Source organism: Agelaius phoeniceus, chromosome 1 (genome assembly GCF_051311805.1).
Source record: "Agelaius phoeniceus isolate bAgePho1 chromosome 1, bAgePho1.hap1, whole genome shotgun sequence".
Lineage (NCBI taxonomy): Eukaryota > Metazoa > Chordata > Aves > Passeriformes > Icteridae > Agelaius > Agelaius phoeniceus.
Window position 1 is genome coordinate 133,617,041 of NC_135265.1, and position 26,541 is coordinate 133,643,581.

The following is a 26,541-nucleotide window of genomic DNA, read 5'->3' on the forward strand; positions in this document are numbered from 1 at the left end:
AACTGCAAGTCAGTCTTGCAGCATGCACTCGTACCATGAGAAAATTCTTTGCAGAAGGATCTTTAGGTAATATTTAATTCTTTACTAACATCCTAAATTGTTACTCTGGCTTCTACTTCTGGTGAAGTATTTTAGTCAGGGACTTTTCATCTGTAGTTTTGAGGTCTGTGCAACATGCAAAGTTAAGACATTACGCACGCAGGATAAAGTTGCCCAACACTGTACTTTTCTGGAAGTTTTTCTGGGATTCCTGGAGTTGACTTTTTTGTGATGTAGGGAGAATGAATTTTATGCTTGTGAACTGCATAATCTTTTAGAGGGCAATTTATCTAAACAAAACTGCCTTTTTTTCAGAATTGCTTTCTCAAGGCATAGTACACAAATACTTGCTATTTGTATCTATGTATATTTTACAAAAACCTGAAACTGTTATGAAGATAGCTATCTGTTTTGGAGATGGACTACTTCATTGTGTATGAAATGGTAAAGTGGTGATCACCAGAATTCTGATGTGATACTACTATTTATTGAAGTGTCTTAGTTGCTGAAATAGATGGGAATTAATTACACCGATACTTTTAAAAATTTTGCTCATTGTGTTTACTCCTTGCCAGCAGTAATTCAATATCAATGGTATGTAATGCTGGTGTAAAATTATTTTTTGGGTTTAAAATAATCCTATATTGTGAACTTCTCATTTATTTTCATCTCATTAATTTTTGGCAAAACCTGTTTTTTCACATGTCAAAACAGGTATGCATTGCATACATATGCATCAGTGGACAAAAAGTAGCAATATTATAAATGCACTTCTGTTTTTTTTATTCTGTAACTGAAAGGAAGATTTTGTTATAATTTAAAATTGTTTTCCCAGTCACAAATTTAAATTCTTCTGCATTTGTTCTTTAGCAGATACTAAAGCTGGAGGTGAACAGTGTGGTAAACTTTCTGGCAGACAACCATGCACTATTAAAAAATGAACACATGTAACCTCTATCCCCAAACAGGATAAGAAATTACACTCAAAATGTGTAATTTCTTGTATGTTTGATGGAACCAATAATGAAATCACGTAGCTAAACACATGGAATCTGAACTATGTATAGCATGTCAACTAATATAACAAACATCAACTACATAAAACATCCACTAGTTTTATCATGAAGGCACTTTTATTTAAAAGCAAAGCAGCATTGAACATAAGATACTGGGCCAGGTCCTTATTTGTGACTGTTCATTCTGTATATGTAAAGGAATCAAAAGTCATCTGTACCTGATGAAAGCCTGAGAAAAATGAAAATAAGAAAAAAAATACACCTCACCATGCCTTCTGCCATCCAGGGTGGATAGCAAAATGAAATCTTAACAGGTGGTTGCTGCAAACAGTTTCATAATTACCATGGTTACTTCAGGATGCATAAACCCAATTATAACAGTTACAGCTAGAGTACTTAAAAAATTCAAGAGGTGTATAGCTAGAGAGGTAATATATTGGCAAAATAAGGACAAAACAATGTTCATAACTGCTTGAAAGCTTAGTGCAGTTTTTGGACACTGTTCATCACGTACATTTAAGCACATGTGATTACAATATAACATCTATGCAAATATAATACAGGCATCTATTTAAATATTTAATTTTCTAGCTACTGAAATTGCCCACTTTCAGTGGATTTTTTTCCATTCTTTGAAACCAGTCATTTGTTGTCTGGCACTCTAGAATCAGCACTGATTCTTGCTCCTGCTGGAATTCTAAATATATAGCCCCAGTGAAATTTTAGATCCAACATACAAAAAAAAAAGCCTTTAGGGGTTTTTTTCCCCCTTAATAAAAAACCCCTCTTAGAACAGCTTTGTTATCTCACTTCCTTAGTAGCATCAAATTCATCCTCCTCATCATCCTCTTCATCATCTTCATCTTCCTCCTCATCCTCTTCTTCATCTTTTCTTAGCATTCTGCGGGAAATCTGATAAAAATCCAACAAAAGGATATCAACTGTTTGTTTTCTGCAAACAAAAAATAATTCTCCATTGGCATTTTCAGCCTAAATGTTTGCATGGTTTTCATCTGGGGGAGGGGGTAAGTTGTTTATTTATTAACTGTTCATAATATGCACACCAATGGAAAGATACATGACACAGAATAAAAATACTGTAATGGTTTTAAAAAGCTAAAAATATCCATGTAGTCCTTCAGAACTATTATAGGACAGGGAAAATGATATTTTTTACCAAATTAATGCTAAAAATCAAATTAACAAGATGCAAATCAGTTTTTTCCTGGGTTGGCTGCTGAAGCAGCAGGCTGAAGAGGAGTATTAGGGCCTAATCTTATCTTGAAGACATCAGACCTCGTCAGTTAAAAGCTCAAAAGGATGCTGCTCTAAGCTTTTTACCTTTTTTCCCAAGAATTAATTAGACAAACTTAAGAGTCTTGATTCATAGATGAACTTCTTTCACTGCCCATCAGTGCTTGCCTTTAGAGTGACTCCTCCTTTTGGTTCATCAAACATTAAAAACAAGTGCCAGCTGCCACGCTTTCATCTCATTTGACAGATTCTGCAGTCTGTACTTTTTTTTTAATGAGGGCTCAATCTAATTCCTATTGAAGATAGATTCTTCACAGACAATGCAAAATTTAAAATTCAAAGAAGGATACATGTTTTTTTTTCCTTTCCCCATAAGAAAGAGCATTGAAGACAGTTATCCAAGTCATCTGGAATGCTTTTGAAAAATTTCAGGTTCAGTAGTTCTCTAAGGGAATCTGCAACTCTAATTTTGGTTATATTTTCTGTGTCTTCTCACATACAGTGATATAATAAAAACTTCTGCACTGAAGACAGAGCTTGCCTTTTCTTTTAAGCAGCCCCCTATTTTAAAGGTCCTTAAATGCTCATTATTAAATTGACTTCTGACGTGCTATAATTCATTCACCCATGTATGTAATGTAAGTTTTTTGTGTGTGCATAAAGCAAACTGTAGTCATTGAACTTTTGAAAGAAAAAAATACTTAAGTCTTGTTCATGCTCACCAAGTATGTAATTTAGCTCGAAGCAAATAGTTGCTTACAAATTCCTGAACACAACAGAAAATGGAGTTAATCATTGGGTGAAGCTGGGTTAACTTGAACTGAAATGTCTAAAGCAACAGTTTCTCATTCCATGAAAGAAGAAAAAGACAATGGCAGTGATTTGTAATTGGAGTTTAAGGAATGCTGCAGATTGAGCCTGTTAAGGTGAAATGAATTTCACTGGGACAGACTAATTTTTAAAATTATTTTCCTAGTTCAGAGCATCTGAAATTCTTCAGCAGAACTTGCATCATATTTCTGAATAAAAGCTCCCCCCTTTCCTGAAACAGGAACTGTTTCAGATTTATGGCTTTTTTCTGCTCACTACTCAAATACCTCTGACCATGCAGCAATTAACTAAATAGTATATTAAATATTATCACTGGTGGTGGTAAGATGGCTATCCCTAAGAACCAAACTGTATCAGGGAAGGAAGTTGAGAAAAGAAATTATGCAGTTTAAATCCAAGTTATTGTGCCAAAGAACTAAAACATACCAGTATTCAAATTTAATTTTTCAGAACTTAATGCAAAAAAAGAGTATGATAATTTTTTGACCATAAATAATTTTATGTTAAAATTAATTATATGAGTTGCATGCAGGTGATGACAGTCCTTGCTTAAGCAGTTCAGCTCCATCTTTCACTGCAAATGCTACTGCAGAAACATGGCAATTCTGTCCATGTCTTAGTGCTGGAACATTTGGATGCAGACATTTTCAGTAATGGCTAAAATGATACTTTGCTGTCCTACAGAGTGTCAGTGCAAAAGTTTGTTATATTTAATGCATGTAGATAAAACTTGTGTAGTTAAATTTGATTTAAAATATCTGGAAAACATCCTTCTGTTTTGCTACAGTTCTAAAATATAAGTTATACCAAGCTGTATTGGTAAACCAAAATGTTGAGGATGAATTGCCAAGTGAAGCGTTGTAAAATGAAGGACATAGCTCTTTGTGAGAAAATGAATCAAGCTCAAGGAGTACTTTAGATTTTTAACATACAGATAATACAGAAAGTTAGTCCACAGAAGCAGAAATAAATTCAAGGATGGTACGTGTTAAATCCTCTGAAAAGACCTGAATTGTGTTACTGGCACACTTTATTCCATCTGGTATGCAGTGACTTCCTACACTGTCCCCCACCTACAGGTGTTTGTGTGTGTGTCTGTCCTCCCCTGCCCCACAGACTTGGGCCGTATGTTTCTGTGAACTGCTTCCCACATCATTTATACTGCTTTACACTGGAAATTGCAAAGTACTACATTACAGACAGTGAAGGATTACTGTGCAGCAGGAAACTAGATGTGTCAAAAATTTCAGAGTGAAAGATCCACAGAAAAGATAAAACAAGTCACCTGCAGGTTTTTCTGAATACAGTTTTTTTTTTTCTCAAGACTCGTTTGGTGGTTCCAAAGATTAGCCCTTAGTGTAATTCAGCGCCATGCTATTTGCAGAATCAGAAGGGGCTGCCCTTTCTTCACTGACCTATGGTGACTGCATTAGTTGGGTGTTCCACCCCTTTTTTCTGCCATATGATCCTCTTTTGCAGACACACTGCACAGCCAATAAGGTAAGATGACCTTATTTTGAATTGCATTGCAGTTTCCCTCTAGGTGTAGATGACTTCCTGTTGTTTTCAGGTAAGTTAGAGGTTATGAGAACACTAACACCTAAAGTTATAATTAAGAGCAGTCTAGGAAATGAGAAAAGTTAACCTGCAAATTAGAATGGAATTCCACTCCACCTCTGGGAGAAATCGCAGTGTACATACTCTCAGTTTTCTTGTTTTGTGTTTTTTCTCATATTTTCTGAAGTAGCTTGAATTTGAAATTTGCTTGAGTGATAGAGAGGACTGGCAAGTTACTCAGACAAAATTCATACTTTCAACAGAATAGCTCAACTGTAATAATTGCTCTGTTCTGTGTTGAGAGCAGAGAAGGGGTAAAGTGTGTACGAAGTCAAGAGAAGTTTTCCTTACTACAGTATCAATGCATGAGTCTATTCAAAGAAGAAAGGTAAGATACATGCATTTTAAACGTGGCTTTGTCTGTAACTGAAACACTGGTAAGAATCATTGCAGTTTCAGAATTACAGTTGCAATGAATTAAAAATAATTTAGCCATTTTGCAATGTCTGCAAGTTTACTGCTGTAAACAAGTGGCAAAGATATTTGCAAGGTAGCTGGTCCAAAAAAGGGAGTGACACTGTCTTCAACTGTTTCACTTATTTTTACCATCCTTTTCCTCACCTGCTGTGAATTTTCAGAGTATAAAAGGAGAGGACTGTAGGTCATGAGTTTGCTCTGCTGCTAGAAGGTATCACTAGTCTGGATTCGGATCTGGTAGAGAGGCCACACTCTAGAATCTGAATACTAGAAGTATGCAAATATTTAAAGACTGTCACTACTCTTTCAAATAAACTCCTAGATCTCTTCTCTGCAAGATGCCACAGTTTGTTGATGGAAGACCAAGTATTGCCCAAAATGGCATTTGTCAAAATTAAGCAACACAGCTTTAAAAGCTGAGGGATTTTTCCCTTCAATGATAAAGCTGCATTATCAAGAGCTTATTATGATATTTATGCCATTGAAAGTTTCTTTACATTTCCGATGGTCCTGAACTGAGTGAAGACAGTGGATCCATGTGCATGAACTAAAAGATTATCTTAAGTAGATCTTTAATATACTGTTTTAGTATGTAATTTTTTCTTACCTGTGCTGTTCTCAGTGAAGATTTTGAGGAGCCAGTTCTTTGCAAGGGGGACTTGGAATTTGCACGAACTATGTCTAAGCGAGACTGATAGTCTGGTGGATAAAGTGAGCTCCGAAAAACCTAATTAAATGGAAAAAGCTGTGACTTAGGTGCTTGCAAGCCAAGAATTACCAAGACTGAAGCTTGCAGAAATGCAGCATTGGAGAATGAAACTTGATCTAGAGATGTGCATTGACTGTAGTTTGGACTGATCAGTTTTAGGTGAAAAAATGGCATTGCTTAACCTGAGACACATCAACATACTGATGTGGTCAAGGTAAACATTCTTCAGAGCTTTGGGGGCATTTATACAGGGAAAACTGCAATGGTTTCCCACCAACATATGTAGCTGCGTTTCAGGCTAAGCTAGAAGTGTGAACCCCAGCAACTCCTTCAGGCTCTCCATTTCTTGCAAAGATGAACTCAATCCCTACTGTCAAACACAACTGCATCAAAAAATGTTATTGAATTGTACAGAAGATGTACAACTTAAGAAAAATTTGGGAAATCTCTTAGAATATAGGGGAGACCATGACATCCATTATATTTTCAAGTTATTTCAATAACCAATACAACTATTTGTGCAAGACTTTAAGTCAAGAAGACGGTATATTATGGTCAGTATTTTTATGAAAAGTAAATAATTGTCCAATTAACAGAAAATTTAAAATGAAATTAAAATTTGGTTGTGAAGACAAAGTACTGACTTTAAGCAGATTTTGAATTGGTCTCATGTGACATTATAATTGTGAAACTAAAATAGTACAAAATTGCCATGGCATAGTTTAAATGAAGTAAAATTACCAAGTTGTCTCAAATATGACTGTCACTGAAGACTCATGGTTTTTTAAGGCTTGTGCTAACTTGGTTCTGAGCTATGTCATAGACAGAATAAAATTATGACTGGTAGGATTTACAAAAAAAGACTGAAAATGATCCAACTTTTTTGACAAACCAAACATACACAACACACACTTCCAAGGTATTAAGTTTAAAGACCCAACATCCAGAAGAACTGCAAGAATGAATAAAGGACCGTAAAGCCTATCTTGGGAAAGAGAGACTATAATTCAGAAAGACAGGAAAGGGTGACTTAAAGAGGTTTACCACCACAAGGCAAAAATCCCACTGTAGTAAGTAACAAATGTCTCTTAATTCTAGAACAGCCTAATAAAAATGATTAAAAGATGAAAACAAACAAACAAAATTCAGGTTAGACGGAGATCTTTAATATAGTAGTTAGTCTTTACATCATCTTATCACATCAGTGTAAGATTTTTTTCTATGTGCATCTTTAGAGCAAGACTCACTGCAGAAGTGTTCTTTAAAAACTGTTTTATGTTTACCTGAAGTTGAAGTGGCAGGTAATTTTGTGAGTCTCTTTTCTGTGTTTTGTGGGAAAGATTAGATTGCCACTGCAGTTGCTCTCTGTGTTCTCTGAGATTACAAACCTGCATGCTCTTGCTGAAGAAGTGCAAAAAAAAAAGCTTGGTATACATGAGTTTCTTCTGGGATCCTGAAATATTTGTTGCATTTTTCTGTGTGGGACATGTCTAGCCCGATTGTGAAAACTGTTTTTATATAGGAAGTAAACAGAAAAGCAAATCTCAATCACTCTTACCTCCAAATCTTCATTTTCATCAATATTTTGGATATTTTGATAGGCAGCAGTATATATCTCTAAAGCTTTCCCATGGAACAACATTTCAATAGTTATAAATTCAGAAAATATGTTCTGAAAGCAAATGAAAAGAAAAGTTTTCTTAATGCAGTATATTTGCACTTCAAGAAATTACTGTATTCTGTGTTTGGTATTTATATGATATAAATAACTGCATGATACTTAGTACATTTAAATAGTCAGATTGAATGAATCTAAATGAACTTTAGACATTAAACATAAATTCTGGCTGGGCTATCACTTATGCAGTTATTGTTTAATAATAAATTCTGAATAAATACTTCAAAAGTAAAGAGGAAGTGTATTAGGAATAACATGTCTTACTGAAAAGCCACTTGATAATCTCCAATATGTATTCCCAAGATACTGTCAGTCAGAAGTTTTGCTGTTTTGAAGACTGTCTCTTATAGCAGGTTGAGGATAAGTTATCTGTAGATCCTATATCTATAATTTACAAATCTGTGAAATATTCATGAATACCACAAGATTTGCATTTCAGTGAATACTAGAATGTTACTAATTTTGCCCCCAACTAACTATAGTGATTTTATTATGCAAGATGAAATGTGAGCACACATACTTTGATGTCCCTTATCTTCTGTTTCTCAAAATTATCAATGGTTTCCTCTAAGTGCCGAGTTGTTCGAGTAGCATCCATTGTTGCTCTCTGCAGTTCATTTTCAGCCTGGTAAAGTAACAAAAAGGTGAAATTAGTCGTGCATTTGATACAAAGCTATTTGCTGTAATTGCCATTATTTAAGTCTAAGTTTGTAAAACAATACATATCTGTGTTACAGTATTTAAATCTGCAGCTTAATGAACATATAAAGATGCCTTCTACACTGTTGTGACTTGGATGTGAACGTGAAGAATGACCAGCTGCAGCCAGTCAGGGAAGTCCCTCTGCCTTGATTCATTTTCTGTAATAATCATGGGACAGTTTTATTGAGCCAGTCCTGACATCCCACTGACAGCAGAGTGACTGGGTTTAGGTACTTAACCCAGAGTGGTGGGAGAACAGGAAAGATCACCCCTTGTTTTCTACTGCAGATCAACCTGGAGGGTCCAGAAAGATTCTTTTCCAGTATAGTGTGCTGAACCTCATCTTAGTACATTTTTACAAATTATTTAAATATACAATTATAGCTGCAGCTGGAACTAATGTACTTATCCTGTAAATATCTCAATCTTGCAGGCTAGAGTTGTTGTAGTTTTTAGATTCAAATGCATTTCAGGTATTTTATGCTTTAAATATTTTTGTATTATTAAAATATCTGATAAAAAAAATCTTCAATGGGGCACTGGGAAGGGGACACATCAACCATTTTTTAACACATAAATACACAGTTTTTCTTATTTTGTTACTACAAAAAACATTTTAAATAGCTATTTTAATTAGATATAATTATAAACTTTATAGAAAGTTCACTACCATTTAATGAAAGATATTGAAACTATTCTGATTAAGTCAAGTCTGAGAACTGTGTAGTATTACAAATTAACAATGTAAGAGCTTGCACTTGAAATCTACAAGATTTGGCTCTAAACTTCTTTTATTTTCCATACATGACTGGTCAAACATCATACACTAGTGATACTTACAGGCCCAATTGGTAAGTATCATCACAAATCTATTTCGTCATGAGTTTTGAAAGTAGTATATGGATCAAGTACTGTATCCTGTGATCAAGTTGTAAGGTTCTTCCCATTTCTACAAAACTGCAACTTGAGACGATTTTTTTTTTAATGGAAAAAGACACCACAGGTCCAGTTCCTGTGATCTAGCTTTTAGTGTTACATATATGGAAACCTAAAGAATAAGGCATACTCTATTCACTTATTTGATTGTAATCTGCTAACCTTATTTTCAGGATTAGCAATTTGAAACAATCTCCTTTCAAAAACAGCCTAAAATCATAGACACAATTCTGCCATTACAGGGCAAACAATATTGATAATCATCTTTAGTAGTACATAAGGTCACATGTTCATCTCTCTTTCCTGATTTTGCCCAAACCACAGGAGGGAAGAAAAGACATTTTCTGTATTTTCAATTACTTCAAATAGTCAGTCTGTAAGTGATGGCAGCTATTAGGCATATGCAGTCTTTACACATACAAATACAGTCTATTATTTCTATGGTAATCAAATACACCTCCTCAATAAATCTTAGATTGGACATAATTTGTGCACATATGCTTTGGCAGAGGAATTCAGGTTGTTTTAGAGTGAAGTGTCTGTAGTCGCAGAGCCTGCATAGTTTGGACAACAGCAGTTTGGTATTTTCTGAACACTCACCTGTGACTGGAAATATTAGTAAAGGAAAAAATGGCAATGTAACAATCAATATTCATGGACATGTTCATTTTCATTTCTACTTTTAATATACTGTGAACTATTTATCTTAGTTATTTCAAAACATCTGTATATTTAGTGCTATTATCATGTTGTCTGAAGCCTCTGGCTGTAAGATATAAAATCTGTTAGAGCTTTGCTAGAATTCAAGTATCCAGGCCAAAACATTTCAGGACAGCTGTCTGTTTTGGACTGAGAGCTTGGTTATTTATTTTTAAAAGAATAAAATAAAAAGCAGACAATCTATAGTTTAGCAGACTTCTTCAGGAAAAAAAAAATTATTTTGATTTACGGAAGTGTTTTTTTAAAAACCTGGTAATGATTTCCTTTCACAGCTGTGCTAACACACCATTTGTAAGATGGGAGTACAGATTCTTTGCTCTCTGTGGCCAAAGTTGTTCACTGCTGCAACATCACAGTTGCTCAAGAATAAGAGAACCCCTGCAGGAGCCCAGCTGCTGAGTCCTAATGTGGTAAAGCCTCTCTCAGACCTGAAAGCTGACCTGCACACATCCTCAAAAGCAAATGAACACATTCCTGCTCCTAATACGTTTTAATGTGTTTTAAGTGTCAATCTGACCTTTTTAAATGTCAATCACTTTAATATGCTAATAGGCAGCATTTGGTGCTTTTGCCATGTGCAGAATCAGACTGTACTGAGATTTCCTAACTCTTCAGGCAAAGCCTTAAGTGTAGAAAACAGGTGTTACAAGAAGCTAAGTCACAGAAGAGTATTTGGGAGAAGCTTAGAAAAGAAACAAGAAGAGATTAACTAGGTGCCAGTGACATACCCATGAAATGAAATGAAATGGGAATTAGCTCGAGAGAGAAAAATGGGACCAGTCTCCCTTTGGGAAAAAAACAGCTTATTGTCATAATTTACTCCCTTAATTCCAACAGAAGATAACTTTGCAACACAACTCAATTCTAACCCTGTGGCTGACAAATGTCTGTCGTTATTACAGGAGGAATTCTAATTAGTCATGACTTAGTTTAACTGATTTGATTAATATTAAATAAAAATTCTCTGGCAAAGACAAAAATAAAATGTAGTTCTCCTGTGTTCAGTTTGACCAACACTGTCATTTTCACTCTTTCTACAGTCTCATGCCCCAGTCACTACAAAGATCCTGAACATTCTGAAATACAGTTGATAAAATCCAACAATGAATAGGACTCCTTAACTCCCAAATCCAACACTCAGATGTAATAAAAAGTAAACAGCACATCATGAACCTAGATCCTGTATCATAATATGTAAGCATAAAGGGACTGAAGTAGGATTGCCTTGATCCCATTTATTTTGGCATTCCCTAGATTCTGATTGCTTCAAAATTTAAAACTTCAGTGAGATTTTAATGGAAATTCTAATTCAGTTTGACAGAGGCTTAATTTTTCTTGTTGTGATATAGAATAGTATACTGGGGAGGGTGACTGATCTTTGGAAAGGAAGAGTAGTCTAGATGAGTATTCTACTAACAGAATAACAACTTATCCTTTCATGCAGCTGGAGGAAACTCATATCCCATCTAGATACCAGGAAGCACAATAACCAAAATGGCAGGGAGAAAAACAGTAAATCCACAGAAATAAAAAATAAATTGTCTGATTACACTTACTTTCAAAAGCTTCCAAATTCCTGGATGTAATCTATGCCTACCTCTCTTGCATAAACATATCAAATAATTTATAGTTTCTTTTCAATTCAAAAGTGAGTAACTACTGCTCTGTAGCAGCTGTAACTCTTCATTAAGTTTAAGAAAAGATTCAACATTGGAAACAGTTTCTCTAAGCAGCATTAGTGTTATTACTACTTTCCAAGCATAACAGTTTAATTCCAAAGAAATTCTAAAAATATTTCTCATAGTGACTAGAAACGCAGGATACAATAACGTGTAGATCTGATGGATTCCGCTGACGTGTCTTTTCCAGTTGAGATAATTGCTTGGCTTCTCGGCTCTTTGCTGTTAAAGTTGCTCTAAGATCATCCTGGAAATAAAATGTTTTAGACATGTTTGAAATACATCTAGGATAATACAAAATATGCTTTCCTTCATACAAGCATTGCCTAGAAAACATGGACAAAACTTCTGCTTCAAATAAACCAGATTTTAGTGACCTGTTAATTGATCCTATGAAAGAGAAGTCTAGTGGGGATTGAGAGAGTTTAGCACCTTGTGCAACTCACTATAGCACATGTTATGATTGAAAATGTGGGGAAGGAAAGAAAGATATTCACAGCTTTACATGAAAAGTATAGCAGATGGTCACAAGCTGAGATCCCCAGAGCGTTAAGAAGGCAGACTCATTCCTGACTTAGCAATAGAATAAATGTGGTACTTAGAAATAAAAAGAAGCATCAAATAAAGTGGCATCATTAAAACAAAAACAAAACAACAAAGCAGGCAGCAGTCAGTACCAAGGAGAAGTTATGAAGAAAATGTAACTGCTGTCACTGCTGACAGTGGAGCTGCTGAAGGGGCTGGAGCAGAAGTCTGATGAGGAGTGGCTGAGGGAGCTGGGAGTGTTTAGCCTGGAGGAGGCTCAGGGGGAACCTGAGCTCTCTACAGCTCCCTGAAAGGATGCTGTAGCCAGGTGCGGGTCAGTCTCTTCTCCCAGGCAACCAGTGACAGGATGAGGACATATAAGCTGCACCATTTATTTTTAAATGAAATATTAGGATTTTTTTTTCCACGGGAGGGGTGGTCAGGCATTGGAATAGGCTGCCCATGGAACCGGTAGAATCACCATTCTGGAAGTGTTAGAAAAGGTGTCCCTGGCACTCGGGGACAGAGTTTACTGGTGAACATGGGGGTGCCGGGCTAATGGTTGGACTCAATGATTACAGAGGTCCTTTTCAACCTAAACAATTCTGTGCTACAAGGTACCATAGGAATTCTATGACTGAAAGGGTTAAACTGCGTATTTATATATATGCATTTACTAAAGTGTTTAAAACCATTTGAAACAAAATACATCCAAGTAATGGTGGAGCTGGAGAAGATAAAACTTAACCAATACAGAAAAGGCAGAAACTGTTGACAACTGGTTTTGCTCCATTTCCAAAGGAGAAGTAGTATGTACTTCTAGGAAGACCTGTGACAATTTAAGAATGTTCATCTACCAGTTTTCTCAAATTTTCATGCTATAAAACTGTTTTGTAAACTGTTTGACATTCATGGGATGTAAGATTATCAGTCAAGTATTTATCACTTCACTGATGCTGGTATGGAAAAGCTCATTAATTTTGATGGTTCCAGTTTAAAGGAGCAGTAGTTTAGAACAAGCAGAAATAAAGTCTAAAGTCTAACAAAATCTGAGGTAGGATTTGGCATGCATTTCAAATGACCTTTTACTCTAAAATACCACTTCCACTCTTATTTACTACTCTAAAATGGAGTTAGAGCTATAAGAAACTATCATATTGGGAAGTTGTCTGTGCTCCTTCCTTGGATTTCAATTTTAATGCTTGTATGTCACCATGACAGAAGGATATGCAACTAAGAATATGTCTTTCAGTAAGTTTTGTGATCCTGTGACCAGATCACTACTCAGTGACAAGCACAAGATTGCCAAGTTTCACAGTGCTGTGTTTCTTCAATAATGAGGCTGTACATGAGGACAGGGTCAAAACATGCAGTTTCTTACTTGTTTCTATCCTTACTGTCTGTATGTCCTTGTATATAACTGTCATTTTGCTTCATCTCCAGGGACACAGAGCTGGCTTCTGATAATAAAAACTACTTCATCTTCAGCCCATGAATGCTGGTTTTACTGCTGTTCTTTCAGAAGGGAATTTACACAACTTCTAAGGTCAAAGACTGAAAAGGCCTATTGCTTTTATGAGAGCCATGTGGCTACAAGAAAAGCAATAATAGAAATTTTTAAATTGTTTTTTCCAGTTTTAAATTTTAAAGGTAGAGAAAGAGAAAAGAATGTATTTATTTTTGAAAAAACAAAGTTTTCCACCTAATGGTCACAGCTGCATGTTTAATGCTATTTAATGACTGAGCCCCATTAATAGCACTGACTTTCTAGGCACATTTAAAACAGTCAATCAGATTTAACACTGTGGCTTGAAAGGGTGCTGACTTCCACACAAAGTGTACTTGAGGATGCAAAGTTCTCGAGTTACCATTATTAAATTCAGTGTTTTCTTTCTAGCATGTAGTGACTTTGGAAATACGTACAGAGAGTGAACTGTTCCCTCCTCTACCTCTGCTTTCTGTAGCAACAGCCACCATGAAACATACTTCTCTTCTAGCCAAAGTGTGACAAAGAATTAGTGCTACTATGGCCACAATGGTGAAGCTGTGTACAAGCTCTGGATGTACAAAAGTAGGCGCAGTCACATACATATTTTGTCCAAGAAAAGGGTGCAGAAAAAAACCCAATAAAATATTAAAAAGCTGGGGAAAATGTAATTTATGGTGAAAGAATCAAGTTATACATTACCTAACAGAAAAAAAAAGGAAAATTAGTTTTACTAGCATCTAAATACCTTCATCCAGAAAAAAACCCAGAACATTACAGAGCTCTTTCATCTCAGTGGAGCATGTAACAAGAACCAAAGATTAGGTGAAGTCTTTCATTTAAAACAAAGCACCACAAACATCAACTAACCACAAAGCACCACTACCACCAACAGTCCTACATTCACAGTGTCTTTAGACCAAGCTTTGACATGTTTTTGGAAAATATACTTTAGTTACACTCAAGGAAAAGTGGAATGGAATAGGCAATGAGATAAAAGGTACAAAGAATATAAAAGTATTCATAGTCCCTCTAGGTTTTCACTATGAATTCAAGTCACACACAGGAACTCTGGTCACCCATCTATTTTCAAATCATACAGAAGTACAGCTATAGTTCATCCACCAGACAATGAGCTGGCAGAGCCTCATCACTGTACTGTTACCTGCTTTAGTCACTGAAAGAAAATCAATCCTTTCTTCTGCATGTGGATCACCTTGGTTTTATGATGTCCTGTTTTACAGGAAGAAAAGGAACCAGGAACAGAGTTGCCAAAAAGCAGAAAAGTGAAGACTGATAAATAGAACAATGAAACAGAAAGAAATCCTCATAGCCACATTTAAGCTGTGTTACAGGACAAGAAGATTGTTTTAGCTTCCACTGAAGCTATTCAGCATTGTAAACTAGAACAAGTGAATGAAACAATTTTACTGCATTAGCAGATTAAGGACAACACTACTCTGATTGACCCAGGCCTCTTTAAAGCATTTAGTAGCACAGGACATTGATGTCTTACACCACAGACAAAGCAATAGTTATTTTTAGATAAAGCAGAGAAAAACTGCTGTGTACTTATAGGAACAGATCCAGTAAGTAAGCAGCAGTGAGAACATCCTCTTTATAGAAAGTAGCTATAATGACATACTCTGCCTGATTTTACTTAGCTAATGTAGTTACAGCTAAAGCAGTCCTAGAACTAGCAGCTTGTGCTAGATTTACGTGAGTGACAAAATTTCCTTTGTCACTAAATATGTCCCAGTGATTACAGATGATAACTGAAGACCAGGTAGTTGAAGTTTTAACCAAGGTTTATGGTCAATGTGCAAAGGGAAAAAATAACTATTTTTGGCCTACATCTTTAGTGAACTCTATCTTAGTTCAAAGGTAAACTGGTAAAATTAATGATCTCATCTATGGTTTAAAAATGCTTTTGCACTCCTCACTGTAGCCAAAATCAACATTATGCAACGCTTTCTGACATTCTGAAAGGCAAAGACCACAGGAAATGCAATTCCCTGCGGCAAGCAATGACTTGGTTTCAGCTGCTTCTGTCCTCAGCATTACTGGCTATCAGTGGCAGTGCACCTCAAGACAGTCTCTTCAATGCTTTGGCAGCCCCAGGCATTGCTGTAATGTTTTGTGTTTCCACAGCAATCCTACTGCCACAAACACATGAAACGTGTCTTGCACCCCCAGCACTTATACCCTACAAAGTACCCAGTTCTAGATCTCACAAACTGGTGACCATTAAGATACCAGGTTTTAGGCACTGAAGTCTACAGCTCAGGTTTTAGGCACTACAGTCTTAGCTCTCAGCTAAGGACTACTGGGGGTAGTCCCACTCAAGTGTAGAATGCATTTCCTTGACAATCGTTTCTCTAACCACCAAGTGAGGTAACTGTGCACTAAGTCCCAAACACTGCTTGGTTCTTCACCACATGGAAAAAAAAAACCAAAACAAAAAAACCATAGGAAAACTGCTTGCTCCAGATGCACTGCCACCATCTACTCAAATTAATCCTGATGAACACATTGCAAGGTTTTTATTTTGGTATTTTTGTCAAATACCATCAGAAAATAATAATAATAATTTAAGCTTTTGATTTATATAGATTATGATACAGACATCTACATCAATTACAGATTTGAGTTTGCAGGATTAAGGTATTCTCTGTATAAGATAGAAGTATTATGAAGATCTACTTTTAGTATCTGCTTATTAAATTCCTTGCTCAAGCTTATCTTTCCTGGAGGAAAGAAACTTACAGGTATTTTAAGGGACTATTTCAAACCCCTAAAAACATTGTTTCAAAAATACAGTGAATGAAGAGACCTCAGATTTTTGTGTATCTTCAGGTCAACGTGAGGATTTAACGGAGAGGGATCTAGGCACTACCTACTTATCAGCTTCAACTGTGTTTTCTAAGTTATGAACTTTAATGTAGAACATAATTCTGAGTTAGAAAAGCTGTTAAAGGCAGCATATTGATGACTAAGAGCCAAAGCAGTAATAGAAATAATAATAGTAATAATAATATCATCACCATCATCATCAAAATCACACAATAATAAGTGACATTATTTATAAACAAAAAGTCCTGAATTTATACTATCCAGGGAATTTCATACTAATGCCTTTTCTGAGCATTTGTTTGTGCTTGAAGAGCCTGAATATCCTTGTCTTCACATCAAAGCTCTTTCCTCTAACATATATACAACTTCAGTTAAGATGTCTAATTATATAATTAAGTTAAACTGATTACTGAAATATGAAAAATGAGAACCATTTTCCCCATAAACAAAAAGTTTTCAACTGAGTGGTCAGGACACGGAAATGTACCTTGTGAGAAACACATGTTTAACCTACCCTTTTAAGTTTCACTATGGTCCCATAACATTTCAGAGGTTCAACAACCTTGGCTTCCAGCCTGTCAACCTACAAAAAGAAATCACAAGTTGCTAAAATCATCCATATCCATGGGGTGCAGAAATGGGAAACAATTACTTTAATAGTGACTCATCTTATTATGAATTAAATCCATATATGCTGAAAAAATATTAGGATAAGGGGTTTAAAAAATTTTGTAAAAACTACAGTCAAGTATATTAACCAAAAAGGAATTTATTTTCTGAAGAGCTCAAGCTGATTTCTTGTGGAGTTCCTTTTTTCTTAATTAGATCAGGATAAATGAAACATGGAAAATTATGAATACATCAAACTGACTACTAAATACATCCAGCATTGCATCTTGGAGTTCTGTAGCTTTCTATCTAAAGATCAGTGTATTTGCTCTACACTTACTAATAAGGTTACAGACTAAGAAACCTTTGCTATCAAATACACTGTGCAAAATGGAACTTCTTAAAAACAATGGAAACAGCATCACTGGTGCTGAGTGCACTAAAAATACCAATAAAAGGCTATCTAAAATGCATAAATGCTCTCACAGATGAGTGGTTCTGAATTTTTGTTTCAGTTCTCCTAGTCAGAAAAACAGCTACATATGGTCAGACAGGCAGTAGGATAAGACCTGCTTGTCAGATCTGACAAAACTGTCTGAGTGGCCCCAGCGTAATCTGCCAATGACTTATGGACCATGAGTGAGTCCTGTGGCCCTTTGCTGCTACATCCAGATTAGGACAAGGTGCATACATCTCCTGGGAAGGGACAGCTCCCCCTATACTGGTAGCCACCAGTCAGCCAAAATCTAGGCCAGCTGAGCAAACACTTCTCCTTCTCCATCTACCACTGCACTGTCAAACAATTTCACTTGAATTGCCCATAGAGTAGAAAGGAATAGAAAGGAAAGGCTCTAAACAACACACTTATTAGAGACAAACCAAATAACCTGCCCATCTTACTTACCCTACCATGTGCTGTGGTACCTCACACTTCAGTATTTATATATCTAGCACTGCACCTAAAGACCAGAAATTGTTAATAACCCTTGCAAGCTAGTTTTCTCTTGCCCACTTTGCCAGCATACAGGAAAACTGTTAAGTGACTTGATGCCCAGGAGAAATAAAGAAATATTTTGTTTTCAGGAGCAAAGGAGAACTTGATTTAAAGACTAAAAGCTTCTCTTTTCCTTTGCTGCTTCTGCCTTTTTTCTTTCACAGGGCAATGTTGGTTTACAGACAGGCATGGCAGGAGGATGAAGCCGAATGTCAGTTTTTAAAAACACATTTAAAATCAAGAGAAGCAAAACTCAAGTTGTTACATATGTATCTCAAAATTACAGGTTCAAAGTTTAATGATGAAAACAGAGAGATCATGCAGTCTGAGTTTACATTCACCTTTGGCCACAATATAAATATAATAGCAGAAGATAATTTGCTATTACATCAATTGAAGCATAAAGACCTACATGTGGCTCAGCTGGAGCCAGACATATAAGAACTTATGGAAAAATAAAAATTGCACACACTCTAAGGTTTCTTATTACTTCTTAAAAATCCCTTCCTCAATAGACTGTTTAAGATACACAATATTCCTTGTATTTCAAACTCTCTGCTTCCCATATTAACTACTTTTCAAAGGTTTTCTTTTTCCACTTTGTTATTATGAAGAGGTCACTTGCTCTCCAAAATAAAAAAGTCCTATCTGAAGACATAAAGAATGCCAACTACTTCAGTCTCTTTTTTGAATTGTAGTGGATCTTAGCTGTTCAAAATTATAAATGGGAATTTTCTATGTTCTACTTAAAGAATAGATACTACTCCAAAAACTAGTTTGAGTACATGGGAATTAATTTTTTTAAATCTCAGTATTTGGAATTCTGCATTCTAAGTTACAGTTTGACTGGGACCACACATAAACGTGTAAGTGGAATAAACACCTTTCTTTGCACCCTCACTCATCTAGCAGAAGTGTGACTATATAGTCACATATGGTCCAAATCAACTTTGTACTTTTAATGTTGAACTACAAACTTATGAAATCTACAGTGGTCCCTGACAGTACCTCTTCAATACTATTTCTGATAATGCTCAGCCAAAGGAAAATGACTGATTTTGCCTCAGCTGTTGCTAGACAATTCAAGTCACACAACTAAAAAAGAACACTTTATTAACCATAAATCATTATCTAAAGTCTAACACCAATTAAAAAAAACTTGCTCTTTCCCAAATACATCAAGTGTTCATATGGATAGTCTTCCTGACTTCAGCAGTACTAATTTTAGGCAGTTTTCCCTGAAGTGATTAGGAGTGTAAATGATGAATGCTTTGGCAGCGTACCCTGCTCAGACATTAATATATTTAGACGTGTTTTCTTCTGTTTCTCTTCTGATTGCAGAGTATATGATTTCCCTTTTAATCACAGATAAGTAACTGAAAAGTTCAGATGGCAAACACAACATGTACAGCTTTAATTTTGTACCTCTGCCTGGCGATAATCTTGAAGTCTGGAGAATTCATCTGCAAAGTTTTTCAGTCCAACTTTTAAGTTCGGTGTCTCTGTAGCTGCATATGCATATATTTCATTTACTAGAAGATCTGCTTTGTCTCGTAGTCTGGCAGTTTTACGTACATATCCAGCAAATATTTGGCACAATTCACCAAAATGTTTTTCCACATTTGAAACAGCATCTTGCATTTGTCTAGTCTGATTGTCCCTGGATACCAAAGAAAAATAAGAAAGACAGAAATGTTTACAACACATACAGAAGAAAAACTATATAATAATACTTCTAATAATTTGGATATCTCATTTCAGTGCAGAAATTTTTTCTGAAAAAAATAATGTTGTAACTGATGTAATATGTGCTTATTTATGAATGAATAACAAATAAACAAAAAAGCAGATTTACACTTAAAGATCCAATAGATGAAAATCCAAATCACAGAAATCTGCTTGGAAGTTTTCCTCCTGAATTTAAACAAAAGCTCACTATTACTAATGTTATTAGTTACTAACACAGTGGTAACACCTGCTGTCTCAAACAAGACTTCTGCAGGACCACCCCCCTTCCTGCTATGGCCTGCAATCTAAACAAGCAAGGCAATGGCTGGAGAAATTAGGTAGTAGAAGACAAACTGCTAAAGGTATTAAATGTTCTTTAAATTGCAAACAATTACCAAACGGCACTACAGAGGATTAAAACCACTGAGAATTAAAGAAGAAAGGTGAATGGACACAAGAGGTGAAAACTGTACTACCACTGAAAGCACATTCATGACACTAGTAAATTACTTTTTAAATGACCTAAATCTAATTACTTTATTTGATCCAATGCCTGTATGTTTCATTATTAAGGATTTAGATAAGTCATTCCAGTAACTCACAGATTTCACTTTGTATTTTGCTTTCATATTCCTATATTATTTGATGATCATGTGAACTCATGCCCATTGTTGATCTGAGTGAATGGCTGTAAGACAATTAGCTAACAGTACCTGCCAGATACTGGGTCCTAAGGAGTCTTTATGGTCCAACACAAGGTTATTGATGTGAAGTGATAGAATTCTCTGCAAGAGAATTCACTCCTACTACTATCTCGGCAAGGGACAGAAACAAAACCTTCCTTCATATCTGTAAGGTATCCCAATACTGCTGACCAATATTTAAACACTGACTTTGTATCAGGATACATGATGATCAGAAAAATTTGAAGAAATGTGGTACTTTGAGACTAAACAACAATACAATCAATTCAAATGAGGAACACCTTTCCTTCAGGAAAAGTATTTAATGCCAAATTTCTGCCTTAGGCAAAAACCTAGTTGGGTTGCTTCATGGCAATCTGTCTGGAAGACTGTTCAAAAGAGATTCCGTTAAGGTTAAAAAAACCCAAGAAAGTAATTCAGTCCTCCAGGACATGCTGGAGCACAGAACCGCTTGAATAAGGACGGTTTCACCTGGTGAGTAGGCAAGTAAACATTTCATTAAGTACTAATAAAGCTGTTTTTCAAAATTATATTACCTGACCAGATCTTCAGTAAAAGGTTTTTAAAAAAATATTTCCTATTTTCTTGAAAGATTTTCATGTCAGAAAGTTTCCCTCCAGGAGAAAGATTTAATCACCCTTTACAATTCAGATCTTAGAGTACACCCACGAAACTAGTATTTAATTGTGGGACGCGAAACACTATGGTTTCTTATGTGGGGGTGTATAAGTTTTTATTCCCCCCTGATTATGGCGACCGCTTAGAACTGTCCACAGAATTATTCGCGAGAGGTCCAAATAAATATCGGCAGCACATCTTTACTTCATCTCTGCATAGCACGCTAGGCCTGGAAAAGTTTTGCGGCCTTTACCGGAGGAAGGCAGAGGCGGCCCCATCTCCTAGGGAGGCAGATGCGCTAAGAAGGACCGGGCCCGCATCGCTCCCCGACCCCGCGCCTGCCCCGGGCACGCTGCTGGAAGCGGGGCCTCTCCCCGGCAGCAGCCCGGGGCTCCCCGGCCCCCGCGCCCCCGTACCTGGCGTCCAGCCCGCGGCCCAGCAGCATCATGGTGGCGATGGGGCCGGCGGGAAGCAGGGAAGGGGGGCGGCGCTCCGCGTGCGCTCCGTTTCCATGGACACCCGGCCTGGCCCCGCCTCTCGGCCTGCGGGACGGGCCTGGGCCGGGAGGCGCCGCGGGGAGAGCGCAGTCCCTGAGAGGCGGAATCGGTGCGGTTGGAAAGGAGCGCTGAGATTATCGAGTCCAGCCTCTGACCGAACACCGCCGTGTCAGCCGGAACATGGCACTGAGTGCCGCGTCCGGCCTTTCCTTAAACACCTCCAGGGACGGTCACCCTACCACCTCCCTGGGCAGCCCGTTCCAGGGTATAATCACCCTTTTTGTGAAGAAATTCCTCCTTATGTCCAACATAAATCTCCTCTGGCGCAGCTTAAGGCTATGTCTTCTTGTCCTATCACTTGTTACCCGGTATAAGAGGCCGAGCCTAGCCTGACTACAGCCTCCTGTCAGGGAGCTGTCCAGAGCCGTAAGGTCCCCGTGAGCTCCTGTTCTCCGGGCCAAACGCCTCCGGCTCCCTCTGCTGCCCCTCACAGCACTTGTGCTCCAGCCCCTCCACCAGCTCCGCTACCCTTCTCTGGACACGCTCCAGCCCCTCAATGTCCTTCTTGTGGTGTGGGGCCCAGAACTGGACACAGCACTCGAGGTGTGGCCTCACCAGTGTCGAGTACAGAGGGACAATCCCTGCCCTGGTCCTGCTGGCCACACTATTGCTGATAAAGGCCAGGATGCCATTGGCCTTCTTGGCCACCTGGGCACACGCTCGCTCATGTTCAGCCACTGGCAACCAGCCCCCAGGTCCATTGCCACGGGGCAGCTTTTCAGCCCCTCTTCCCCCAGCCTGTAGCACCGCAGGGCATTGTTGTGGCCCAATGCAGGACCTGGCATTTCACCTTGTTGAACCTCACACAGTCAGTCTTACCCCATTGATCCAGCCTGTCCAGGTCCCTCTGCAGATCCTTTCAACACTCCTGCTCAACTTGGTGTCACCCACAAATTTATTAAGGGTGCATTTGATTCCCCCATCAATAATCAATATGGATTCTGACTAGGATCAGGATCAATACTGATCCCTGGGGGACACAAGCAGTGACTGGTGCTCCCCACACATGAGCCCACCCAAAGGCGGGGGCAGGGTCTGTTCAAGGACAAGTGCAGTGTCAAGGCCTGTAGAAAGCCAGAAAGCTCAAGCCTCTCCCATTACAAGAAAAAAACCCAAAAAACCAAAAGCCAACTTGTCTTCATCTAAGGGAGAGTTGTTGAGGTTAGGCAGCCCTGGGAAAAATCCCATGGAGCACCAGAAAAGATCCTAAAAAAAAAAGAAGAACAAAACAAAACCAAATGGAAAACATAAAAAAACCCCTAACCCCCTCTCTCTAGTGGTAATGTATTGGGAATGTGGCTTCAGGATTGTGTGGCCATGATCCTATCAGAGTCCCTGCACATGCTGTATGAGACTAATGCAGAAAAGACTCATAAAGGAGGAGAGTGGGAATTGTGCTGTGTCCAGCACAAACCCATCTGATATTACAGTGGTCCATGAGAGCTAAGGACTTGGACAACTGGCAGCATGCTGGCACAGAGGTACATGGCAACAACTTCATGCAGATAAACTTCAATTTCCAACTAAAACCAATGGCCAAAAGTAATGAACAAGGTGGGTAACGGTGATGCTCCCAGGCATTTAGCAAGTTACAGGGTTGTTGTACCCCTTGGGACTATGTTACTACACAAAATTGTATATGTGCACACACATACTCACACACACAAAGAGGCCTCTCACTCAAGGGTACCCAGAAGATCTAAGGGTCAAAGGATCACTCAGGGATATCCAGTCCGAAAATAGTCACGGCTGTGGGAGAGAGTGGTGAGGGGCACTCAGACCAGGGAGGTCTCCTTGGATGGAGGTCATGGTGCAGAAATGGCTCTGCCCTGTTGGCCTGGGACCCTGTTCATGGACCAAGGGGTTCTGCCTCTTCCTATTCCCACCTTGGGTCGTGCAAGGTTGGTAGTCCCCATGTGTCAGCCAGGGAGAAGGTGAGTGCTACTACCACACATGTATGAAAAAAACTTTATAGGCTTGCATGAGCATGTGAATAGAAATTGATTTACTTAAAATTTGGTTTTTAACTTTTCATCTTGGTTTCTCTTGAAAGTATATAATTCAGATCACTTCAATGAAAACTTCAATTCTATACAGCAAAATATTCTTCAAATAATGAGTCACTAATTAGTGGTTTGGACCAACTTAAGCTAAAACAAAATGTTGCTAATTTTTCTTAAGGCAAGTTTGCGAAACCAGGCGTAAAACTCACTCCAAAGGTTTGCAGCCTTTAAGGACTTGGTAGGCTAATATGTCTAAATGGAAGATGTCTTTCAGAGGATGCAAGGGTGAGAGGGCAGCTATTACCTGGAAGTCTTAATTTCTCAATTGCAGGCCTGAGAGGAGAGGCTTCAATGTTTATTGTTGAATCTACCCCCTGTTGATCTAATAGTAATAATAATCTAATAAATCAGCTAAATGACCTATCAAATGATGATGTCACTATTATTACTGTGCAATCCTGTAGTTCCCCACACTGTAGTGAGATCCAAGTTTATTGCTCTTGATAAATGAATAACCTATCCAAGTTTATCTTGTTCATTACACACAACTACCACTGAATTACAACTCTATCACCCCTCTCTTGACTATGCCACACTTGTTATCAAGGTGCAGTACAATTTCTCTCTGGATGGATTCCCAAATTCTCCTTCAGTTATGTAGTTTTTACTGTCTGTGTGCTGTTTATGTGGCACACTTTCTGAGACATACGATTCTATTTTATTCCTTCCTTCACTTAATTCCATTTACTTCTAAGCACTTTATCCTATATGCAGACAATTGACATACCAGAACAAGGCTTATCCTCTTAATTTATTTTTTTCCTCACTATTTTTGTCCTCAGAAAACATCCTGCTCTCAAGTGCCTAATTACAAGTCATTGCCCTTGTCTTTGGACAATCTCCTGGTCTCCTGAGGTATTCTTGTCTCTTCACAAGGACCTGTTCTCCAGCAGAACCTCCCACTCACAAATTTGAAGAGCTCTGAAAGTTGAAAACATCTATTCTACTACTGAGCGCATGTTTGGACTTCATCACCCAGGAGCGGTCAAGCAAAGCAAGTTCCAGAATACCCAGAAATTCTTAATAAACAGCAGAATGGTGCTAAATGAGGTACTGTACAAACGGTAAAAAGAAGTACAAGTCTATTTGCTTCAAATTATGGGTCAATGAGAAACAGAAACTGCCACTTAATGAGAGGCTAAAAGATTGAAAATAAGGAAAAGTTACTTGTGATTGAAGTTCAAGAAGTACTTGTCATTGGAGTAAGACATGAAAGAGGAATCGCAGCTCATCTTCAGTTATTGCAAACAAATTCTGCTTCAGTCCTGAAGTATGGTACTTGGCATAGACATTAAAAAACTTAATTTATATATGCTGATTTCACACATGGTTTGAGTTAATAGTTCTTAATATGATGCTGTAGATAGTCCTGGAATATATGGCCCACCAGCTCCAGCTGCACATAGAAAGTTGAAAATAATGGCATGAGGGCCTGTTGAAATTTTGAGTCATCAGAGTGTACAAGAGCACAAGCTGCATAAATCATGGAGTGGAAAAATATTTTTGTACGATGATTTAGAAATAATTACAGAGAATTATGTTGAAAGTAATGCCAAATTTCCTGCTCATTACCTCTAAGTAAGTTTCCAGAATAACATACTAAAGATGATGACATCTTATAAATGACAAATTCTGCAGATAAGAAAGCTCTGAAATATCCAGTTGACAGTGTTTTCCAATATTTCTCCAGAGGATAAGCAATAGACTCCTCCTGACTTAAATCAGCTTGAGTAAATTCTCTGTACTGGTTTATTGAACAACAATATGTAACTCCAGCAGTGTTCAGCAGCAGTGAAGAATTGCCTGTCATTACTGCGTAGAAAAAACAGGATATGCGTAAGTCTGTGGAAACTTCAGAAACATTAATTGGGATAGAATTTCTTCCATCATATTTAGGGAATGCCTTAACCATTAGTAAGGTAAAGCCATATTTCTGGTTTGGAATTTAATCAATGAATGCATACTAGGTATATGTAAAATACCTACAGAATGCTCAGTCAACTTTTGTTTCTGCTAACTGATGTTAATTTATATGGTGTAGTAATTACAGAGGGATCCATAGAGGTCCGGAGGTTCATCTGTGCACTGTGGTTGATTAAGTCTGTATGTATTGATGAGCTGCCTGTATATTCATGTTACTACTTCTTTTCTCACAGTGTGTTCATAACTTTAGAATATTTTTTTGCGATCTTTAAACTCTTTATATAACGTTCCATTTTCCTGTTCACCTATGATATCAATTCGCGTTATATGTATGGAAAGGCAATCACTGTAGACCTTAAATGTCAAACAACATTATTTTAGCAGAGAAGTTTAGCTTCTGGTGGATTTGGCATTATATAGATTTAATAATTTCAAGGATTTTCTCCTTCTGTAACTGTTTTCCTCTTCGTGCTATTTCACTTCTTTGAGCCTGCAGCTCCCTTACTTGATGCAGGAACTGGACCACCTCTTATTCCTAGCTCTGTGTTTTCTCAGGAACAAGAGGCAGCTTCTGCGAAACATCCTTCTCTGATGCACAAGCTTCCAATACCAAGTTTCAGATATCTTAATTAAAAATCAGTTAGTTTGTTAGAGAAAAAGTTGTCAACATAATTAGAATAGCAGTAAAACATTGTTTCCTCAGGCTAATACCCGCAGGCCGGTGTAACCTTCTGTCATCCATTTTGTCAGTGTTGGTGAAAGCATAGCAACCTCTTGATGATTTATGCATTTGCCTGTTGTTTTCTTACTTCTGCAATAGAGCTTTAGCTGCTGTCAGAGGCAGGATGCTGGGCTAGCAGGGTCTTTGTTCAGCACAGGCACA

General features: G+C 37.5%; 1 protein-coding gene across 2 annotated transcripts; it reads right to left on the minus strand.

Annotated features, from left to right (window-relative positions):
• Window positions 1-1,150: 1,150 nt before the first annotated feature.
• On the minus strand, window positions 1,151-21,690 carry CIBAR1 (CBY1 interacting BAR domain containing 1). 2 transcript variants are annotated; one of them, XM_077188024.1, is made up of 8 exons: window positions 21,532-21,689; window positions 19,491-19,725; window positions 16,977-17,045; window positions 11,744-11,845; window positions 8,082-8,186; window positions 7,442-7,555; window positions 5,782-5,901; window positions 1,151-1,967 (listed from the first exon to the last, which is right to left on the minus strand). In XM_077188024.1, exons 1-8 carry the CDS (start codon window positions 21,561-21,563, stop codon window positions 1,857-1,859), a joined length of 888 nt encoding a protein of 295 aa, XP_077044139.1. In that variant the 5' UTR covers window positions 21,564-21,689; the 3' UTR covers window positions 1,151-1,856. The 2 variants fall into 2 exon arrangements, with proteins under 2 accessions (XP_077044139.1, XP_077044143.1); XM_077188028.1 differs by lacking the exon at window positions 5,782-5,901 and having other exon boundaries at window positions 21,532-21,690.
• Between the last annotated feature and the right edge of the window lie 4,851 nt (window positions 21,691-26,541).